This window comes from Muntiacus reevesi, chromosome 12 (genome assembly GCF_963930625.1).
Source record: "Muntiacus reevesi chromosome 12, mMunRee1.1, whole genome shotgun sequence".
Taxonomy (NCBI): domain Eukaryota; kingdom Metazoa; phylum Chordata; class Mammalia; order Artiodactyla; family Cervidae; genus Muntiacus; species Muntiacus reevesi.
The window spans coordinates 58,844,314-58,865,362 of record NC_089260.1 but is presented as its reverse complement, the minus strand read 5'-3'; the positions used below and the strand labels follow the sequence as shown (position 1 = coordinate 58,865,362).

The following is a 21,049-nucleotide window of genomic DNA, read 5'->3' as shown; positions in this document are numbered from 1 at the left end:
ACTCTTTGACATCAGTCTTAGTAATACTTTTTTTGATCTGTTACCTCATGCATGCATGAATGTGTGTTCAGTCGTGTCTGACTCTTTTGCAATCCCATGAGCTATAGCCTGCCAGGCTCCTCGGTCCATGGGATTACCCAGGCAAGAACACTGGAGTGGGTTGCCATTTCTACTCCAGGGGCTCTTCCTAACCCATGGATCAAACCTGTTATCTCTTGCATTTCCCGCACTGGCAGGCAGACTCTTTACCACTGGCACCCCCTGGTAGTTACCTCATGAGAGAATGACAAAAGCAAAAACATGCAGGACTACATCAAGCTAAAAGGCTTCTGCATGGGGAAGAAAACCACCAACAAAACAGAAAAGCAGTCTGATGAATGAGAGAAGATATTTGTAAATGATAGGGCTAATAAGGTGTTAACATCCAAAGTGCACACTGAACTCAACATAAAAAAACTCAGTAAAAAAGTGAGCGGACTGTGACAACAGAGAGGTGTGGGGTGGGGTGAGAAGTGGGGGGGAGATTCAAGAGGCAGAGGACATACATACACCGATGGCTAATTCATGCTGATGTTTGGCAGAAACCAACACGACAGTGCAAAGCAATAATCCTCCAGTTAAACATAAATACATTTGAACAGAAAAAATGTCAAAATAAAAAATGAGAAGAGGATCTAAATAGACATTTTCCCAAAGACACAAAGATGGCCAACAGGCGCAAGATGCTCAACATCACTCACCAGGGGAATGCAAATCAAAACCACAAGATCTCACCTCACACCTGTCACAGTGGCTGTCACCAAAAAGACAACAAATAAAGAGTATTGATGAGGACGTGGAGAAAAGGGAACCTCACGCACTGCTGAAGGGAATTAAAACTCGTGCAGCCACTGTGGAAAACTGAGTGGAGGTTCCTCAAAAAACTAAAACTACCACATGATCCAGCTTCTACTTCTGGGTACTTATCCAAAGAAAATGGAAACAGTAATTAGAAAAGATACATGCACTCCAGTATTCAGAACAGCATTATTTACAATGGCCAAAACATGGAAGCAACCTTTAAGTGCCCATCGACCAAAGAATGGATAAAGAAAATGTGGTGAATGTGCAGGTTTATGTATTTGTAGGAATACTATTCAGCTGCAAGAAAGAATGAAGTCTTGCCATCTGCTGCTACAGAGATGGACCTAGGGGGCATTATGCTAAGTGAAGCAGAGTCACGGAAAGACAAGTAACCTGGGATCTCACCTAAATGTGGAATCTAAAGGAACAGAGAAACACAGAAAAACAGAAACAGACACGGAGAGCAAACTGCTTGTTGCCAGAGTGGGGAGCATGAGGGACACCGGTGACGACAAGGACGTGACACACAATTTGGGGAGTGCAGTCAGCACTGTCATAACAACCTTGGTGACAGACATTGAGACTTGCTGTGGTCATTTCCTAAGGTGTTTCATCGTCAGACCACTACGCTGTACACCCGAAGTAACACAACACTGAACTGCAGTTACGCTTCAATTAAAAAATAAAATAGGGAATGTCCTGGTTTAGAACTTGGTGCGTTCACCCACGGGGTCCAAGTTCTATTCCTGGTCAGGGAACTAAGATCCCACAAGCTGCAAAGAACGGCCAGAAAAATAAATGAATAAATCATTAAAATAACACAAAGGAAGCAGTCACCAGGGTGTGCTCCTCTCTAGAGGCTTGAGGGCCACCTTCAGTTTCTAGAGGCTGCTCGCCCTCCTTGCCTTGGGGCCCCAGCTCCATCCTCACAGCCAGCTTCTCCCGTCACAGCACCCTGACCCTGACCCTCGTCCACAGTCAAGTGCCCCTGTGATCACACTGGGTTCACCTGGACAGCCTCGTCTCAACATCCCGTCCACAATCTGACTCCCCTCTGCCACGGACCTAACAGTCAAGGGGCTGGGATCAGCATGGCACATCTTTGGAAGCCATTATTCTGCCCACCTCGGTCCAGTGTTCTAATCTGGGAAACAAACATATTATCACCTGCTTTAGTGAGTTGTTACAGGATTTCTCTTGCAACATGAATAGGATAATCCTTAGCACATGGTTAATGAGCAATAAGTGCTATTATTTTTCCTGTTCACCAAATGTCAATTAACACCAGACAAACAGAAATAAGCAACGTCACCTGCCACCAAGGTCAAGTGACAAAATAGACTGCCTCAGAGATGAAAAACATGTCGCAGAAGTGCTGTAACAGAGAGGACTACAGAAGCCCAAGGAAGCGGCCCACACGGGGAAGCACAGAGGCTTTGGAAAACAGGAGATCCCTGAGCAGGAAGCTGAGAGGGCGGGATGCTCCAGAGACAGGGAGCCGGAGAGAGGAGACCAAGGAGGGGAAGCAGGAGCAGCTGGGCCAGCTGCCCTACTCAGAGGTAGCAAATACTGGGAACACCCGGTTGAAACGTTAGAAACTGCTGCTTCCTCAGGTTGAAATGATCAGATCTGGAAATTTCTTAAGTTGCAATTCAACAAAAGCAAGCACATTTGCAGGAGGTAGAAAAATCTGGCAATTATCTGAACAAAAATGGTAAGGAACAGCAAACAAGTTCTTCTTTTAAAGAATTTTCTGGAATTAAAAAGTTTTATTTGTCCTTTAAAAAGAAATGAATTCATTATAATGCTCTCATAGCTAGATTATCCTCTTAGCTTAAATTTAAGATACTATAGAAGAACACTACTGACAGTTACAAAGAAAATTGTAATAAACAGAGTTTAAAACCAACAGACAAGGATCTGCAGCCCAAGAATTACAAAATACTAATGAAAGAAAGTTGAGGACCCAACTCAACTAAACGAAGAGGTGCACTGTGCTCATGGGCTGGAAAACTCAACGTGATTAAGGTATCAACTGATCCACAGGTTTAGCACAAACACCACAAATATCCAAGCAAGACTTGTCGTCGACACAGACCAATTTGTTCTAAGATTTACATGGAAAGGCACAGATCTTATAATACCCAAATGATTTTTAAAAAATAATATGTGAGAATTACAGTGGACATTTAAAGCTTCACTATATAATTATATCATAAAGACTGTGTGGTGTGGGCAGGGGAACAGAGAATCAGGATCTACCCCCCACAAGTGATGAGCCAATCAGCTAATGCCCAACTGGCTTTCTACAAAGACATAATGATTCAGTGATTTGGTGATGATTTCATTCATGTGGCACGAAAATCACAGGCAACCAAAGAAAAAATAAACTGAACTTCATCAAAATGAAGAACCTTTGCACATCAAATGGCACAATCAACAGAGTGAAAAGACAACCCATGGAATGGGAGAAAATATTTGCAAATTATGATTCCATAAGAAACCGATATGCAGAATATGTCAATAACTCATACAACTCAGAACAAAATGTCAAATGATCTGATTTTTCAAATGCGCAGAGAACCTGAATAGACATTTCAACCAAGAAGACACCCAAGTAGGCAAGAGGCACTTGTGAAAACATTCAACACCAAGAACCATGGGGGAGATGCAGGGAGAAACCACCCCACACTCACTAGGAAGGTTACAATCAAACAACAGGAAACAAGTACTCTGAGGACGTGAAGAGACTGTGCCCTGATGGTGGGAATGGGAATTAATGCAACCCCTGGAAAGTACAGAACCACCACGTGGGCCCGCAAGCCCACTTCTGGGGATGCCTGAAGGGAACTCGGGGACTCCAGGTGTTCACACACCCATTTCCAGCAGCATCAGTCACAACAGTCAAAAAAGCAGAAGCAACCAAAGGACTCACTGACGGCCCAATGGATATACGTGTACTATATTCATATAGTTACAACAGGGGTGAACCTTGAAGACCTTATGCACAGTGAAATAAGGCAGCCACAAAGCTACCTGCTATGAGTCTATTTACATAAACTTGAAAGGACAAAGTTCAAGGTGGGAGACTGAGCAGTGGCTATGGGAGGAGGGGAGGGGGACATGCCCAGGCATCCTTCCTGGGCAGATATCATGCCTGGGCAGACACGCGGCAGGCTGCCAGGGTCTCAACTGTCATGGGCACACACTAGCCCACACGCGATAAAGTGGCACAGAACTAAATTCAACACCCAAATGTGTGCATGGGAAGCACGTCAAACAGAGCAAGACCCAAAGGTTCATCAGGCTGCACTACGTCATGACAGGCGTCACCAGGAGGTGCCAAGTGAAGGACACACATGGATCTCTGCATTGCCTCTCACAACTGCATGTGAATCCACAACTGGTATAAAATTCAAAAATCACACAGGAATTCATTTCAGACTAGTAGTTCTTAAAGAAAGAAAGAAACTCAAGTGCCGTCAAGCAATACCTTCCTCCATGGACTTGGTGAAGTTACACATAAGTGACGCCAGTCCCTTCAGACACCCTGCCAGCACCACAAGTTTGGGTTCCCTCACTGTTGATGTCATCTGAAAGGAGAGTTTAACAAGGTACCATAAAAAGAGAAAAGCCCACCAGATACAAGGAAGCAGAAAAGAAGCTCATAAAGTTTATCATACCTGGGTCTTAAGTTCACCCAGAAAAGCCCGAAAGAGTTTATCCGAATTGTTTATCATCTCGGTAGGATGAACTTCACCTAATACTCCTAGGAGCTCATATACTTTTTCTAAAACTGAAAAATAAATTTTAGACAAATTAAGGCCTGAAAATTAAATAAATTAAGCACAAATGCGCAAATAAGGAGAGGATTTTACTTCAAAATAATTTAACAATAAGCCACACAAACTATCTAGTTTTATGTATTGAATCTTTCCTCATATGTTTTATGTGAATTTATTATTATAAGCTAAATTACATTTGACATGTGAGTTTTCTATTTGAAGAAATTATTTTGTTTAGATTAAAATTTTTATAAGCAGATTTAATACATAATTTGTTTCCATTTTGGTTTCTTCTCAGCAAAAAGAATTCATCTGTATTAAATGGAGAGGAAATCCAAAAAAAGAGAACTGATTCATTTTTTTGTGCAATAGAAACTAACACAATGTTGTAAAGCAACTATGCTCCAATAAAAGTTAAAAAAAAAAAGTGCATCTGTAAAACATAAATACCTTGGCAGAAAAAAAATCCAAGTTTTACACTAAAAACTTTTTAAATTTGTTAAAACATTTTAAAGTCACATTTAAACTCATCTTACCTGTATCTGGTATTTTTGCTTTCAACGCAAGTTCTCCATAGAATTTGGTAAATAACTCTCCAACTCGTAATTCATCCATGAGTCTAGAACTCCTCAAAGTCTGAAGTAACTGAGAGAACATGAGTTAGCAGAGTCTAGGAGGAAGCAACGGAAGGCTTCCATCTATTGCACCTGTTCGCACACAGCCATGGTCTCCAAGCACTCACGCTCAGCGTCAAGCTAGGTTATGTGGGATGAGGGGCTGAGGTGAGTGGTGGAAAAACAGGGGAGGTCAAGTGGAAAGGGATGTAGACTTAATTTCACCTTCCCAAGAAAATTATCCTATGACTAGACCCATTCCCTCAGAGCTACTTAAGGACCAACAAGACCCAAAGAAATTCTACAACAGAGATGCAAAAAAAGACACGCATCTAAGCAGAGACCCAGGTGAGGGTGAGTCCAACGAGCACATACACACAACACACAGACCCTTCGAAGTGTAAGTGTAAGGTTTCAAGAAAACATTCAAGGACACAACGAGGTGAATCTGGTCAAGTCTCAGCAGCGTTACGTTTTCAGAGTAAGGGCTTCCCTTATAGCTCAGTTGGTAAAGAATCTGCCTGCAATGAGGGAGACCCGGGTTCGATCCCTGGGTTGGGAAGATTACCTGGAGAAGGGAAAGACTAACCACTCCGGTATTTTGGCCTGGAGAATTCCATGGACTATATAGTCTTTGGGGTCTCAGAGTTGGACAGGACTGAGCGACTTTCACTTTTCACTTCTTGCCCCTCACAGCCCAAATTCTTCCTCTGCTACCCAGAGCAGTGTGAGGGCAAAACACCAAGGTGCTGCTGGGTGATGGCTGGAAACAGGCACCTTCTCACACCAATGGGAGTCCTCAGCATCTCTCACCCACAACTCTAATTTTCAGTTCAAATTATATGTGTACCATAAAATACCTGCACTTAGAAATATTTTTTAAATTACCTTAATAAGAAGTTCTAGGGCTGGAATTCTACATTTAGCAGCTTTATCTTTTGTGTAAACACTGGTACAAGTGTTCTAGGATTTAAAGGCAGACATTAAAATCATCAATAAGATCTTACTTCTTGTAATTAAGACTTAATAGCTAAATCTACACCTGGGAGAAGAAATACCAATATTTGACATATTACACTTTAATAGTTTTCCACAAGGGCCTCAGCACGTTAAACTTTTAAAAAATTAGCCACTTAATTTCTAACACAATCAAGCAAAAATAAGTAAACTACCCAACAAGAAAGGCAGAAATAAAATTAAGCTTAACCATGTTAAGTTATGATGTAAGTTACCATGTAACTTTCCATGTAAGTTAAAAGGGACGCTGATATATAAAGAGGTAATTTTTTTCCTCCTTACCTTAATATCTAGAGAATAAGGTGTGATCTTCTGGCCAATTTTTTCTAAGAAAACACATAAAAACTTTAGGGCTTCTTCTCTACAATCACGAAACTATAATAAAAGAAATAAACATTATGGAAACATGGGCTAAAAAAAAGTCACCTCAACATGAAGAGACATACACTAGAAGAGCAAAATGAAAACGGTCAACTTACTTCATCAATGCTGAGTGACTTCCGAACAAATACAAGCAAACCAAAATCTTTGGAAAAAACTAAGGAAGTGTGTAATGCTGGGGAAAAAAAAAAAGCAAGTAAGAAAGCTGCCAAGGTTCTCCATAAACGCACACTAAAGGTGATGCTTGTTTCTCAATTCAGCCTCATAAGTGACAAAACGTAAGCCCAAGTCTGCCTTGACAAGGAAAATGGGAAATTCTAGACAATGTTCCACAATGATAAGTTCAGAATAATGGCCCTAGAGGCCAGAACTCTGATGCCTAGTGTCATACCTGTGAACTTTACACAGTAAATGAAAATTAGGTTGCAAATAGAATTAAGGCTGCCCATCATCTGACTTTAAACTGGGCGAGTGCCCTGGGTCATCAGGGCTTCCCTTGTGGTTCAGCTGGTAAACAATCTGCCTGCAATGCAGGAGACCTGGGTTCCATCCCTAGCTTGGGAAGATCCCCTGGAGAAGGGAAAGGCTACCCATTCCAGTATTCTGGCCTGGAGAATTCCATGGACTGTATAGTCCATGGGGTCTCAAAGAGTTGGTTACAACTGAGCGACCTTTACTTCACTTCACTTCACTTCTGGGTCATCAAGGGAGCCCAATGCAGTCACAAAGGCCCTCACAAGTGGAAAGGGGAGAAGGAAGGCAAGCAAGCAGGACAGGTTCCAGGAGTCGTACTTGACCCTCTGCTGCTGGCTTTGAAAATGGAGGAAGTGGGGAGGGGGGCAGCGTGATCCAAGAAATGCAGGTGTCTTCTGGAAACAAGGAATGCCAGAAGAAAGAAGGAACCTCAGTGCTACAACTCCAAGGAACTGAATTCTGCTAACAACCTGAATGAAAAGGAAATTAATTCTCCCCCAGGGGCTTCAGAAAAGGAGTGGCCCTGCCTGTTGCCTCAGTTTTAGCTTGATGAGATCCCTGCTGGCTTCCAACCACAGACCGGTAACCGACAAACCTGTGCTGTTATAAACACTAAGTCTGTGGTGTGTTTCAGGACCAATAGGAAACTAGTACACAGCCCTACAATCCCTCAAGTGAAAGGACACATCCTGGATAGGAGAGAGTGAACCTGGAACTGCTTTACAAGGTTACTAAAGGAACAAAACTGAACTCTTAGAATAGACTGGAAAGCATTTCCACAGTGATGCTGTCCTCATGAACACACCGTGGCAGTCTGTAGGTACTACACAGCAATCTCTTTAAGGCTTTATTTCTCCTCTTTATTAACAATGACGTTTTCGGAAGAAAATCTCATTTTCTAATTAAGAGGACGCATCATGAAGTCTACATGTTTGTGTTTTTAAAAGGGAGTGTAACCGAAGTTTTCACGCAAAGACACATTAAAAATGCTAAGAGGCACTCCTGCTGCAAAGGGTCAAGTTCTTACCCAGGCATAAGTCAAGAGTTAAGAGCATGACTTGTTTCTCAAAAGAAGGAACAGCAAAACTGGGGTTTGGAAAAGGTGCTGGTGGGCTGAGACGACATAGAGGTGGAAGAACAAAACTTTCATCGTCGCTCCCCACCGTGGTTAGTACTGATGTCAAATTCAGAGCATTTCCACCACCTCAGGCTTTGAAATACCTTTCCTCTGGCGTTAAGAAAAGAGGCAGTTGACAAACACTTTTACACAGATCACAAATTCCCACGGGCCCATTCAAGCACCACCCCGAGTGCCCACTCGGACTCGAGCGGGCTGCCGGGCACCGGCCGTCCGGAGCCCGGAGCCGTACCCACCCAACAGCGCGGGGCCAGAGCTCAGTACGCACTCCTGCCCCAGGCTCCGCAGCAGCTGACCACTGGCCACCGCCGCGCCGCAGCGATCGGCAGCGGACAGGGACTCCTGTAGCTGCAGCAGGGAGCCCCGCACGCCGGACCCCGAATCAGCCATGACCTCCAGCGGCGAATACCACTTTCCCTGCCGGGACCGGAAGTGCCGTGGGGCGGGAAGGGGCGGGAAAGGGCGGATTTTCCGGCGCCTGCGCACAGCTGCCTGGGCCCGGCCCTGCCCAAAGGACTAGGGGGCGAGGTGCTGGGCTGAATGGGGCCTTAAGTGGGTCGGGGAGAAGGATCCATCCCCGAGCACACCCACCCTGGACCCCGTAATGCTCCGAACTCGGATGCGGGCGTGGGGTCCCTGCTGGAGATCCTCGAGGAGGTGGCCTGCCCTGTAGGACCGGCGGCTTAGACATCCTAAGTTAAGATACACAGAGCACAATGCATTCAAACTTCGGGAGAGTCAGGAACCCAACCGCTCGACCTCCGGAAATAGGTGCGGAGGACAGGGGGCGAGCTGGAGGTGACCAAGTGCCCGAGGCAGAAAGGGACAGGCTAGGGCTCGGGTCAGGGGCCACTGCTAGTCCTTGGTAACGGGGGTCTGGGTGGGGGCTGTCGTTTGGAGTCCCAAGGGACACAGGAGCTAGCCCCAGCCGTGGGGGCCCGCCCGGAACGCTGCCTCCACAGATTTCCCGCGAAATCGCGTTCCCGTTACGGACAAGACCATTCTAGAGGGGGGGCGCCAAGCCAGTTGTGCGTAGGTGTCCTGCGGGGCGCGGGACGGTCTCAGCCGTCGAGTTCCCCCTATCGCTGCCCAGTGGTGCCTTCCGGGGGCGGGGCCGCGCGAGGACGCTGCCGCGATTGGTGGGCCGCCGCTGTGGGCGGAGCCAACGGTGCCGCCGGCGGGAAATCTGCGTACCACTGAAGAGGAGCTGAAACGCGCACCTTAGGTGGGCCCGGGAGGGGTTGGGGCGGGGGGAGTTGGTTGGGGTCGGCCGGGGGGGCGCAGGGGTGTAAGAGTTGAGGGGAGGGAAGACAGGAGCGAAGGAAGAGGGGCGGGAGTCTGTAGGGAACGTCCACGCAAACCCGCGTCCCTGTTGCGCAGACCGCCATGTCGTCTCCTGCGTCTACCCCGAGCCGCCGCGGCTCCCGGCGGGCCGCCCCAGCTCAGCCACGTGAGTGTCTGGTCCCTGCTGTTCCCCGCGGGGTCCCCTGGGAGGGCGGGCGGTGCCGGGTCAGCCCCTGTACGGGCCGGGTGCCGCCCGCGCCGACGCCGCGGTGCCCTCCCCCCCCGCAGGCCAGGACCCCTTGTCGTCCGGAGAGCCGCAGCCGCTGCCCTCGTCTCCTGGCGCCGAGCCCCGTACCCCGTCCCGCGCGCCGCCCGCAGGTGAGCTGCCCGGTTGGGAGTCGGGGGAGGGACCTGGCGGGGGGGAGTGGACGACCCGCTGGGCTCCTTCCCGCCCGACCCCCCCCCTCCCCCCCCGGCTCACCCGTGTGGATGCGATCTCCAGCGGTCCCCCTGGACCTGGACTTGAGCTCGCCGCTGACCTACGGCACCCCCAGCTCGCGGGTGGAGGGCACCCCTAGGAGCGGCGTGCGCGGCACCCCCCTGCGGCAGAGACCCGACCTCGGCTCGGCCCGGAAGGGGCTGCAGGTGGACCTACACTCGGACGGGGTGAGTTCAGGGCCGGTCGGGGCGCGATGGGGTGCGCGGTGCGGGCAGTCACCCGAACCGGCTCCCGTCGCCTTTTCCTGTGCAGCCGGCCGCAGAAGATACAGTGGCGAGCGAGCAGTCTTTGGGCCAAAAACTCGTGATTTGGGGAACAGATGTAAACGTGGCAACGTGCAAAGAAAACTTTCAGGTGAGGTGTCATTCCTCCAAGCTTAGAAAATGTGGGAGCATTTTCTTGGACCTATGTCCAAGTGCTCCAGTGTTTAGGCACAGATGCTTACATGGCTCAGAATCATAAATGTAGTTTTTAGGAAGAAAAAACATGCTTGTTTTCAAATTCTGACACCACTCCTACTATTATTTTTGTGTAGTCGAGTTGGCTTACAATATTGTGTTAGTTTCATCTATACAGCAAAGTGACTCAGTTACAGTGATACGTTTTTTTTTCTGATTTTATTTCATTATAGGTTACTAATAAGATATTGAACATAGTTTCTTGTGCTATATAGTAGATCTTTGTTGCTTTTCTATTTTATATACTTTTTATAAAATATAAATGGTTTTTGTTGCCACACTGGGGCTTTTCATTGCAGTGAGCAGGGGCTATGTCTAGTTGTGGTATGTGACCTTCTTACTACTGTGGCTTCTCTTGTTGCAGAACATGGGCCCTAGGTTGTGTGAGCTTCAGTAGTTGTGGGGCTTAGTTGCCCCGAGGCATGTGGGCTTTTCCCAAGGGTGGATCTCATTCTCTGCATTGGCAGGTGAATTCTTAACCACTGGAGCACCAGGGAAATCCCGTCATATCTTCTTAAGCCAATTGTTTATTGATGGGCACTTGAAAGATACATGCACCCCAGTGCCCATAATTTGAGTAGCTGCTTATTCCTAACTGCATTAAGCTTAATCTTTCTCTATGTTCAGAGATTTCTTCAGCGTTTCATTGATCCTCTGGCTAAAGAAGAAGAAAATGTTGGCATAGACATTACTGAACCTCTGTACATGCAGCGACTTGGAGAGGTAATGAAATATGCTTACCTAAAAATTCAAATTAACTGTTTTAAAGTAATTAGCAGAATATAACTTGTTTGTTCTATTCTATAGATTAATGTTACTGGAGAGCCATTTTTAAATGTAAACTGTGAACACATAAGATCATTTGATACAAATCTCTACAGACAGCTCATCTGCTACCCACAGGTAAGAATTTGGCTTTGACCTTGGCAGACTACAGTAAACATCTAGAACATCTGCAGGGTTTCTGGATAGCAGTCTTCTCAGTAACAGAATATGCCTGCAGAGTGCCCGTGTCTGTGTGTGTGTGTGTGGACACTACAGGGGATGAGAGGATGAGGCAAATTGAGAGCATAGTAGTGAGGAAGGTGTGTGTGTACACTTAGGGCTGATTCACTTTGTACAGTAGAAACTAACAATACTGTAAAGTAATTATACTCCAATTAGAAAAAAAAGTGAACATATAGCCATCATATGACACAGCAATTGCATGTCTGGAAATTTATCCCAGAAGAACAAAAGCTTATGTTCACATAAAAACCTGTACACAGATGTTCATAGCTGGAATCAGCTCCGATGTCCTTCAGGTCAGTTGTGGGCAAACAGCTGTGGTATGGCCAGTCTGGAACATGCCTTAGAGGTAAAACATACTGTGACTTGGATGGATCCCACGGGAGCAATTCCAAAAGGTTACATACACATCCAAAAGGTAATGTTAATGTATGGTTCCACTTACATAACATTTGAGATGAACGAATTTTAGAGATGAACGTACGAGTGGTTGCTTGGGGTTACAGAAAAGGAATAGGGGAGGGGAGCTCAGTTTGGTGACAAAGGGACAACATAGGGATCTTGGTGGCTTTGAAGGACTATTCAGTACCTTAACTATGGTGACTAATTCATGAATCTATGCAGGTGATAGAATTGATAGAACTGAATACACTCACATATACATACAAGAGTGAATACGTGTAAAACTGGGAAATCTGAATATAAGTGAATTGTACCAAGTTAATATCTGCTTGTGATATTAGACTTTTTGCAAAATGTTATCATTAATGGAAACTGGGCAGAGTCAGAGATCTTTATATTTCTTACACTTGCATGTGGATTTACAATTATCCCAATAAAAAAGGCAATGAGAATTAAAAAAAATTTTTTTTTTATAAATAGAATATGCCTCAAAGAGCCTTTTTGTTGTTTTCCTCTTTTTTCCTTTAGCCATGCCTCATGGCATGTGGGATCTTTCTTTTTTAAGTTGAACACTTTTTTTTTTACATATTAACATTGAAAATCAAGATATGTGTTACTTTTGCTGGTATGTCATAGTTTGATTGGCAGTGTTTCTTCATATATACATAAAGTAATAGTGACTCACAATAGTGTGTTGGGTTTGATGATGTAAAATACCTTAAATGAAAATGGTCACACACCTGACACGTCTTAACAGGATGTATTAACCATACTACAGTCTTCTCTGGGCTTAAGGTCAGGCTTGATCAACAAAGCATCAGTTACACTGATCCTATTAATAGCTGTAGGCTTTGGAGGCAAGCAGACTTGTTATTAAATATTGATTTTGCTGAATTGCTGTGTAACCTTGGCTCAGTTCCTCAGCTTCCGAGCAGCCATTTCTTCATCTACAGAACGGAGAGCAGGTGTTAACAAATTTGGGTAAGAATTATGATTTAACCTACCTTGCTATCATTTTGGTATGGAGGAAAAGACATGAAAGTATGGGCTTGTGTTACTAATTAAAAGCCTACAGCCATGCCAGCACAGCCTGAAGGAACTACTACTGTAGACTCGCCTCTTTAAGTCAAGTGAGAAAGTGCTGTGTGAGATTCCAGTGTGTCCAAGGGTTTGTGAACTGCACGTGTGTGATTTCTAGGGTAATGCTTCTGGATTATACCATGTTCTTTTGTTTTTATGCCTTGCTAATGTCAGTTGCTTTATTATATTTAATCCTAGGCTAAAAATACAAGCATAGCTTGGCATCTTAACATTTGTTTTTTAGGAAGTCATCCCAACTTTCGACATGGCTGTCAATGAGATCTTCTTTGACCGCTACCCTGACTCAATCTTAGAGCATCAGATTCAAGTGAGACCATTCAACGCCTTGAAGACTAAGAATATGAGGAACCTGAATCCAGAAGGTACTGTCTTTCCCCTAGTTTCATTGAGATACTGTTGACATATAGAAGGTAATGTTTTTAACAGCAGGAGAATACCTTACGTGAGAGTCACTTCACCAAGGAACCTTAGAGGAATTGGTGACAGTGACAGTGGTGGACTGAATTAACAGAAACCAGGAGTAGGCTCTGTTGTGCCACATGCTTGTAGCTCCACCATTCCTTTTTTTATTAATAACAAATGAAATTATATCAAAGATATAATAACTTTTGACAGTTTTCTATCTTAAGGTAAACTTACCCAATGATGACAGTTTTACAGTTACTTTACTAAGTATGCACTTTCTCAGAATCAGTGTAGAAAACAGATCTATAAAATATTGTCCCTTCCCTGATACATAGGAGGAAGTCTGGTTTGAGAAGTAGGACAAGAGGCAGAAGAACAATGTAGGGGCCTCAGCCCAGGTAGACGGTGCACTCGGCCCCGTTCAGAAGGGTTTGCAGCCGAAGGTTTGGAAAGCAGACCTGAAGCTTCTGTTATTTATTTGGGGAAATCTTATATCAGGGCCCAAAGTTATTAGTGGGACAGGTAAGTCTGAACCCCACATGTATAGTGGATGGTGGGTGTGGCTATAAAGAACATTATCACAAGCACATGGGCTGTTGCAGCCACGTCATCAGTCTGGTCGTCCCCAGGCAGCCTGGCTGGCCAAGCTTAGTGCAGGTCAGTAGACTTGAGGGGTTGAGAGTAATCTGCACAGGAGGAGCATCCCAGGCCAGAGCTGAGGGTGCCCAGCGAGGTGTCGGTGCTCTGGCCACAGAGTCTCCTGTGACTCCAGCACCCCCACACGGCCTGCAGCGAGGTCCTCCAGGGCTGGACAGCAGACCCAGACCCTTGGAGAGGCCCACGCCTGGCTGGGACGAGCCACATTCTCTCTGCCTTTCAGACATCGATCAGCTCATCGCCATCAGTGGCATGGTGATTAGGACATCCCAGCTGATTCCAGAGATGCAGGAGGCCTTCTTCCAGTGCCAAGTGTGCGCCCACACAGCCCGCGTGGAGATAGACCGTGGCCGCATCGCTGAGCCTTGCGTGTGTGAGCGCTGCCACACCAGCCACAGCATGGCCCTCATCCACAACCGCTCCGTGTTCTCCGACAAGCAGATGGTGCGTTCCCCCTCCACGTTCCCTGTCCTTGTTCTGCCCCTGCTGGATCCTCTGAAACCCGGTGCAGCCTGTCCACTCGTGCAGCCCTAAAACCGTGCTTCCTGACTGGGTTGACCTGGAAGGGAGCACAGCCCAGAATGGACTAGAAAAGCAGGCAGAGGGTGATGCAGGCATACTCACCGCGGCCCTGATGTGGCCACACACCCCACCCCACCCCCGCGTGGGGGAGTGTTTAATCTGCAACATTCTCAGAATGGAGGTGAGACTGAGTTGCTGGAGACTAGTGTGTTGTGGTGAGTGCAGCCATCTTCCAGAGAGATGTCCCTAGGGCAGTGGAGGTGCTGGGTATCTGGACGTCCTGAGGTGTCCATTACCCGTCCTTCCAGATCAAACTCCAGGAGTCTCCTGAAGACATGCCCGCGGGGCAGACGCCACACACAGTCGTCCTCTTCGCTCACAATGACCTCGTGGACAAGGTCCAGCCTGGAGACAGAGTGCACATCACAGGTGAGGGGCTCCACCATCTGACCTCTGATGTGGTGCCTGCCCAGACAGTAGGCTGTCTTCTGCTGTTGTTGGAAATAACCAATGAGCAACTTTAAATATGTGAGCTTTGGATTTCCTTCCTTTTTAATTTTTGGAACAGGGTTTTAATATTTTTAGTCAAATTATTAATAACTGTGCATTCACTTAAAGAGAAATGAGAATTCTGTCTCACACTGTGATGCACTGAACACAGCAGCAAGCAGGCGTCGAGTGAAGGTGGGGGACCCGAGTCAGCCTCACGGCTGTGCTCAGAGCCCCCCAGAGCCCTGCTCCCTGCACTCTGGGCTGAGAGCAGGCAGGTGAGAGGGTGTCCTTTGTGCCCTCAGGCATCTATCGAGCCGTCCCTATTCGCATCAACCCCAGAGTGAGCAACGTGAAGTCCGTCTACAAAACCCACATTGATGTCATTCACTACCGGAAGACCGACTCAAAGCGTCTGCATGGCCTTGATGAAGAAGCAGAGCAGAAACTTTTCTCCGAGAAACGTGTGGAGTTGCTCAAGGAGCTTTCCAGGAAGCCAGACATCTATGAGAGGCTTGCGTCTGCCCTGGCGCCAAGCATCTATGAGCATGAAGATATAAAGAAGGTAACTGACCTCGAAAGGCTTCTTGCGTATGGCCAGGCCTGAAAGCTCAAGGTCAGGTGGTGTGAACACCTGGAAAGGCAGAGCCTCGGCCCGAGGGTGGAACAGGGGCTGCACCCTCATCTCCATCCCTGGCTCACCCATTTCCAGGCAGGCCCCCCATGGCTTCTGACATGCTCTCGTCCTCTGATCTCTTCAGCATCTGTTTGCAGAGCCCCCTGCCTCTCCACCGCCCACCTCAGGTGAGTGCTGAGACCTATCTGTCTGTGTGCCCAGGGAATCTTGCTTCAGCTCTTCGGCGGGACGAGAAAAGATTTCAGCCACACGGGGAGGGGCAAGTTCCGTGCGGAGATCAACATCCTGCTGTGCGGGGACCCAGGGACCAGCAAGTCCCAACTGCTGCAGTACGTGCACAACCTGGTCCCGAGGGGCCAGTACACGTCCGGGAAGGGCTCCAGTGCCGTGGGGCTCACTGCCTATGTCATGAAGGACCCTGAGACTCGGCAGCTGGTGTTGCAGACCGGCGCCCTAGTGCTGAGCGACAACGGCGTCTGCTGCATCGACGAGTTCGACAAGATGAATGAGAGCACGCGCTCCGTGCTACACGAGGTCATGGAGCAGCAGACACTGTCCATCGCCAAGGTCAGCCACCTGCCTGCTCTGACGTCTGTGGGGGTGGGAGGTGGGGCCTGAACCCCACAGCCTCTGGACCTGCAGCTCGGGAGACTGGCCAACACTCTGCTGTCGGGTCCCAGCCCATCCGTGTACTCTGCAGGACCTGTGTCCGCTGTGTGGTACTAACTAACCTAAAGCCTGGCGCTCGTAGAACTGGAGTCTGTCCTAAATCTCACGCCAGGGGCTTGGTTTTTGAGAAGGATGTAGTCACAGCAGATGTTTACCTCCACCTCCATCCTTGGCGTGAAACCCAGCTTAGCTTCCCCAGTGGATGCCACAGGCACCGTGCTTGTGGTGCCACGGTTCCTTGGCAGAGGCCACCTGAGGCACGGGCTCTCAGCTCCTGCCAGCCTGAGCATGAGACTGCTGACCACGCTATCTGTCACTCTGGCAGGCTGGGATCATCTGTCAGCTCAACGCCCGTACCTCCATCCTGGCAGCAGCAAACCCCATCGAGTCGCAGTGGAATCCGAAAAAAACCACCATTGAAAACATCCAGTTGCCCCACACACTCTTATCAAGGTATGATAGCACATGTTCATCAAACAGATGGTTTTATTTTACTCATCTGTGAAAGGTTCAGGGTGAGGGTGAGAAGGAAATAACCAGGATTAACACAGCCAATTTTCAGGCATGACCACGCCGGCATGGTCTTCATGTCTGCTCAGTCATGGGTCCTGAAATGAGGACCATGCGTTTGCTCACCTTGATGCATGCTCGTTTCTTGGAGCACTTGGGGTCGGTCTTCTCCATACTGTCGGAAGCCCGCCTCTCGCCACTCTCGGTCCTATAGCCACTGTAGACAATCAGCAAAGTGCAGAGAGCAGCTTCCTACAGTAGACAAGGATCTGAGAGCTACATTTTGGGGAGGGGAGACGTGACCCAGGCTTCCCCTCAAGGATGGATGTATTTCATAATGGGTTTTAGAATTTGGTTATTTCACTTCTTTTTTTTTCTTTCTTTCTTTATTTTTTTAATATATTGTAGTGGTTTTTGCCATACATTGACATGAATCAGCTGTGGATTTACATGTGTTCCCCTTCCCGACCCCCCCTCCCGCCTCCCTCTCCATCCTATCCCTCTGGGTCTTCTTTCTTTCACTTCTTACACAAATAGTTCTTTTCCCCAACACAGCTAAATGTGTTTCACTCACCTCCAGTCTTCAGAATCACAGCAGTGTTTCCCTCGGGAGCCGCCTGCTTCTGACTCACCTTCAGCGCCCAACAGTTGTCCCCAGGCAGACCTGAGGGCCGGGGCGGGAGACCCGAGGGCCAGGGCTCCTCAGACCACCTGGGCCAGGCACGCCTGCCCCCTCCCATGGAGGCCGTGGGTCCACCCTCAGGTGCGTGGGTGTCCTGACTGGGAACCGTCACCATGTCTCCTCAGGTTTGACTTGATCTTCCTCATGCTGGACCCCCAGGACGAGGCGTACGACCGGCGCCTGGCTCACCACCTGGTGTCCCTGTACTACCAGAGCGAGGAGCAGGCACAGGAGGAGGGCATGGACATGGCGGTGCTCAGGGACTACATCGCCTACGCACACAGCACCGTGATGCCGAGGCTCGGCCAGGACGCCAGCCAGGCCCTCATCGAGGTACCGGGGCCCGAAGGCTGCTGGGCCCTGCTCAGCTCTGAAATAGTTCTTGTTGTATCAAGAACAACACTGTCTTCTACAACTGTTTTCCCTCCTGTGTTGCAAAGTTGATTTTTCCAAGTGTGGAAGAAGAAAAAGGATTCATTTCTACAAGTTGTGCATTCTTTTTATATTTAAGTTCTTGTAAGCACAGTGTATTGAAGACCAGGGTGCCCGAGTTGAAACATCAGTGAGGCTGTTAATACTTAGTGACTCTGTAATTCTGGTCTCTGAGCTATATTTGCTCATTTCTAAAGAATTGAAGTATTTTATGTTCACTTCTCAGTACCTTTTAAGTGGGCAGCAGTGCCTGGTGACAAACGCATGAATGTTGTGACATCAGGAAGGTTTCTGGTGCTTTGGTGGGCTTTTCATCGTGCTCAAGTGAAAGTTACACGTGATTTGTAGTTTTCCATCTGGGTCATCTGGAGGAAATTATGTCATCCATGTGTATACAGTTTACCTTTCGTGTCCTCTGAGTCAGTGACCCTTGGCCTGCTGTTATGTGATCCTTGCAGGGTGTGAACAAGCCAAGTCCTCAGCTCCCTCCCCAGCACCACGTTCCCCCCACTGGGTGCCACTCCTCCCCTGGATGAGGGTGGAGGCCTAAGGCTAGACCCCGCTCTCTATCCCCTCAGGACTTCCCTGCCTGGGGTCACCATGTGAGGAGTCAGCGTGTCTCCTGTCTTGCAGGCCTACGTGGACATGAGGAAGGTTGGCAGCAGCCGAGGGATGGTGTCCGCGTACCCCCGGCAGCTGGAGTCGCTGATCCGCTTAGCGGAAGCCCACGCAAAAGTGCGATTTTCAAACAAGGTGGAGGCCATTGATGTGGAGGAGGCCAAGCGCCTGCACCGGGAGGCCCTGAAGCAGTCAGCCACCGACCCGCGGACAGGCATCGTGGACATCTCCATCCTCACCACAGGTCAGCCTTCCCCCAACATGGGTGCTGCCCTGTCTCGGGTCAGAGCCCCCATGAACATGCGATGAGGCTGGGAGGAGGCAGATGCTGGCGCACTTGGCCTAGCTCTGTCCCATCCAGCCGTCTGTCCAGGCACCATGTCCCCTTTAAAGAAGTGACTCAGGCCCTCGAGAGGGGACTCTGCTTCTGTGTGGACTGCTGGGCTGTGTCTCAGTGGAGAGTAGCAGCTCTGAGCTTTTAGAAAACTGGGGGCAGGATTCAGACTTTGTGTGTTCTGGCCACTGTTCCCTTACCTTGTCTGGTGACAAGACTAAAGATTATTTTAGACTAAAGTTGATTTATGGCTGAAGAAGTACTACTAGAGATTTGAAAGGTATTCCCTTCCTTATGGGAGAAACATTTTGCTTTCTCTCAACTCAGGAATGAGTGCCACCTCTCGGAAGCGGAAAGAAGAGTTAGCAGAAGCATTGAGAAAGCTTATCTTGTCGAAAGGAAAGACACCAGCCCTGAAATACCAGCAGCTCTTTGAAGATATTCGGGGACAGTCTGACATAGTAAGTGTTTACGTGGACATTTTGTTTGTTTAATAGTTTTCTTTTCCCTTGATGCTGCTTTAAATTTTTTTTCCCTAGCTTTCCCCCTTCATTTACTACTTGAGTAATAAATGTAGATACAGATAAAGAAGAGAAGTAAGGTTCCCATCCACCATCTGGGAGTGATCACAGTGAAAATTTTTTCAGTCTTCTGTGTGGATGTAGACGAGTGGTTTTTGAGCCAAGTCAGTGGCTTCTTGGATTTTTAGTCAGTGACAGTCTTAGCTCGCTCTGTGACACTGAACCCACTGTGACATGTTCCTTCTGTCTCGTGCCTTCCCAGTCATGTACTCGGCTGATGGACATTTAGAGTGTTTGCAGTTTTTGGCCATTATCAGGAAAGCCAGGTTCACGGCAGGGGCTCTGCTGGTCAGGACTAGCCCTTGGCTGCTTTCCTGACACCCCTTTCTTGGCCCCATGTGACCGCTGAGTGGTGCACACAGACTGGGGCACCAGGCCTGTGGTGCTGAGCATCGGGCCCCTTGGGGGAAGAGTTGGAGCATGAAATGTGTGTCCAGCTGCCCCGAAGGCAGGAGACTCCAGTGGTTTCTGAATTTGGGCTCATTGTGTGTCTGGGTAGGGCAGCTCCAGAGGTAAGCTCTTTGCTCTTCCCCGAAGGCAATCACCAAGGACATGTTTGAAGAAGCGCTGCGCGCCCTGGCGGATGATGACTTCTTGACGGTAACTGGGAAGACCGTACGTCTGCTCTGAAGGCCTGGGAGTAGCACCGTCCTGGCCCTGCCACAAGTAGGAGGAAGGGCTTCAAGGTCATTGCTCGGCACCATGAGAATTTTCTCATATGGCTTCAGTTTTCCTGGGAAGCCAGTGTGTTCATCTGTTAACCCGTCCTGGGCCATCTGTGAGTGTGGGCAGCAGAGACTGTTCCCTGGAGCATCAGGGCTGAGTGGTGTGTCAGTGCAGACAGTAGGATGCGGTCTTCTCTGCAGACTGCAGTCTTGGTCCTGGTCTGTGCTGGACTCTGTCCGGTACTGGAGACACTTGGGTGTTCCTGTCCCTCCCTGTGAAGAGGCGACGAACCCTGCTGAGTCCTCCAGGCTTGTTTTCTTGTCTACAAGAGGCTGGTAACAATGGGGTTCCATGTTAACTTGTATTGCTTTGCTCTAATATGTAAAAGTTTTTCCTCGGTAAGTAATAGAATAAGTAATACTTGGTTGTCTGGCATTTTTCATTATGAAAAAAGGTTTAATAAATACTGCTTTGATGGAAATTCATTAGTGATTCGTAAGTCACTAATAAATTTTATCTTATTTAAAAATATCTTGGTTTTAGCAGTCATTCTCATAAAACCACTATTGGCTGCAGTCTCGGGCAGAAATACAACTGTAACAAGTAATCCCTGAAATGTGTAACTGTGAGTTTGGCCTTTTTATAACTTAGAGTCACCATTCATTGGGAAAGTGTCCAGACGGAACCGAGTGTTTAAACAGCATTACATTGGGAGTCGGGTAGAATTTGAGGTCACCTGAGCAGTGTCACCTTTGACTTCCTCTGAAGTAACACATTACTGATGTTTTTCTGAACTCTAATTCAGTACCAACATGGAACTGAAGGCTGCAAATGAAGTTTGAT

General features: G+C 47.7%; 2 protein-coding genes across 3 annotated transcripts in view; one reads left to right on the top strand and one right to left on the bottom strand.

The window, feature by feature from the left end:
• Positions 1 to 8,662, bottom strand: part of PRKDC (protein kinase, DNA-activated, catalytic subunit) — a 136,458-nt gene extending 127,796 nt beyond the window's left edge. For both annotated transcript variants that reach the window (XR_010658720.1, XM_065903562.1), the window contains exons 1-7: positions 8,489 to 8,662; positions 6,739 to 6,815; positions 6,542 to 6,634; positions 6,131 to 6,205; positions 5,165 to 5,273; positions 4,527 to 4,639; positions 4,337 to 4,436 (exon numbers count right to left, since the gene is read on the bottom strand). Coding sequence is in view for 1 of the 2 variants with exons in the window: in XM_065903562.1 (XP_065759634.1) it covers positions 4,337 to 4,436; positions 4,527 to 4,639; positions 5,165 to 5,273; positions 6,131 to 6,205; positions 6,542 to 6,634; positions 6,739 to 6,815; positions 8,489 to 8,642 (721 nt within the window). In the remaining variant the exon portion in view is untranslated. The remainder of the gene's footprint in view (positions 1 to 4,336; positions 4,437 to 4,526; positions 4,640 to 5,164; positions 5,274 to 6,130; positions 6,206 to 6,541; positions 6,635 to 6,738; positions 6,816 to 8,488) is intronic.
• Positions 8,663 to 8,757: 95 nt separating this feature from the next.
• On the top strand, positions 8,758 to 20,737 carry MCM4 (minichromosome maintenance complex component 4). Its single transcript, XM_065903332.1, has 17 exons — positions 8,758 to 9,477; positions 9,633 to 9,702; positions 9,825 to 9,914; positions 10,039 to 10,202; positions 10,288 to 10,389; positions 11,121 to 11,216; positions 11,301 to 11,396; positions 13,228 to 13,366; positions 14,290 to 14,510; positions 14,897 to 15,017; positions 15,383 to 15,642; positions 15,916 to 16,281; positions 16,709 to 16,836; positions 17,701 to 17,908; positions 18,641 to 18,869; positions 19,287 to 19,420; positions 20,078 to 20,737. Exons 2-17 carry the CDS (start codon positions 9,639 to 9,641, stop codon positions 20,168 to 20,170), a joined length of 2,511 nt encoding a protein of 836 aa, XP_065759404.1. The 5' UTR covers positions 8,758 to 9,477; positions 9,633 to 9,638; the 3' UTR covers positions 20,171 to 20,737.
• The last annotated feature ends 312 nt before the right edge of the window (positions 20,738 to 21,049 follow it).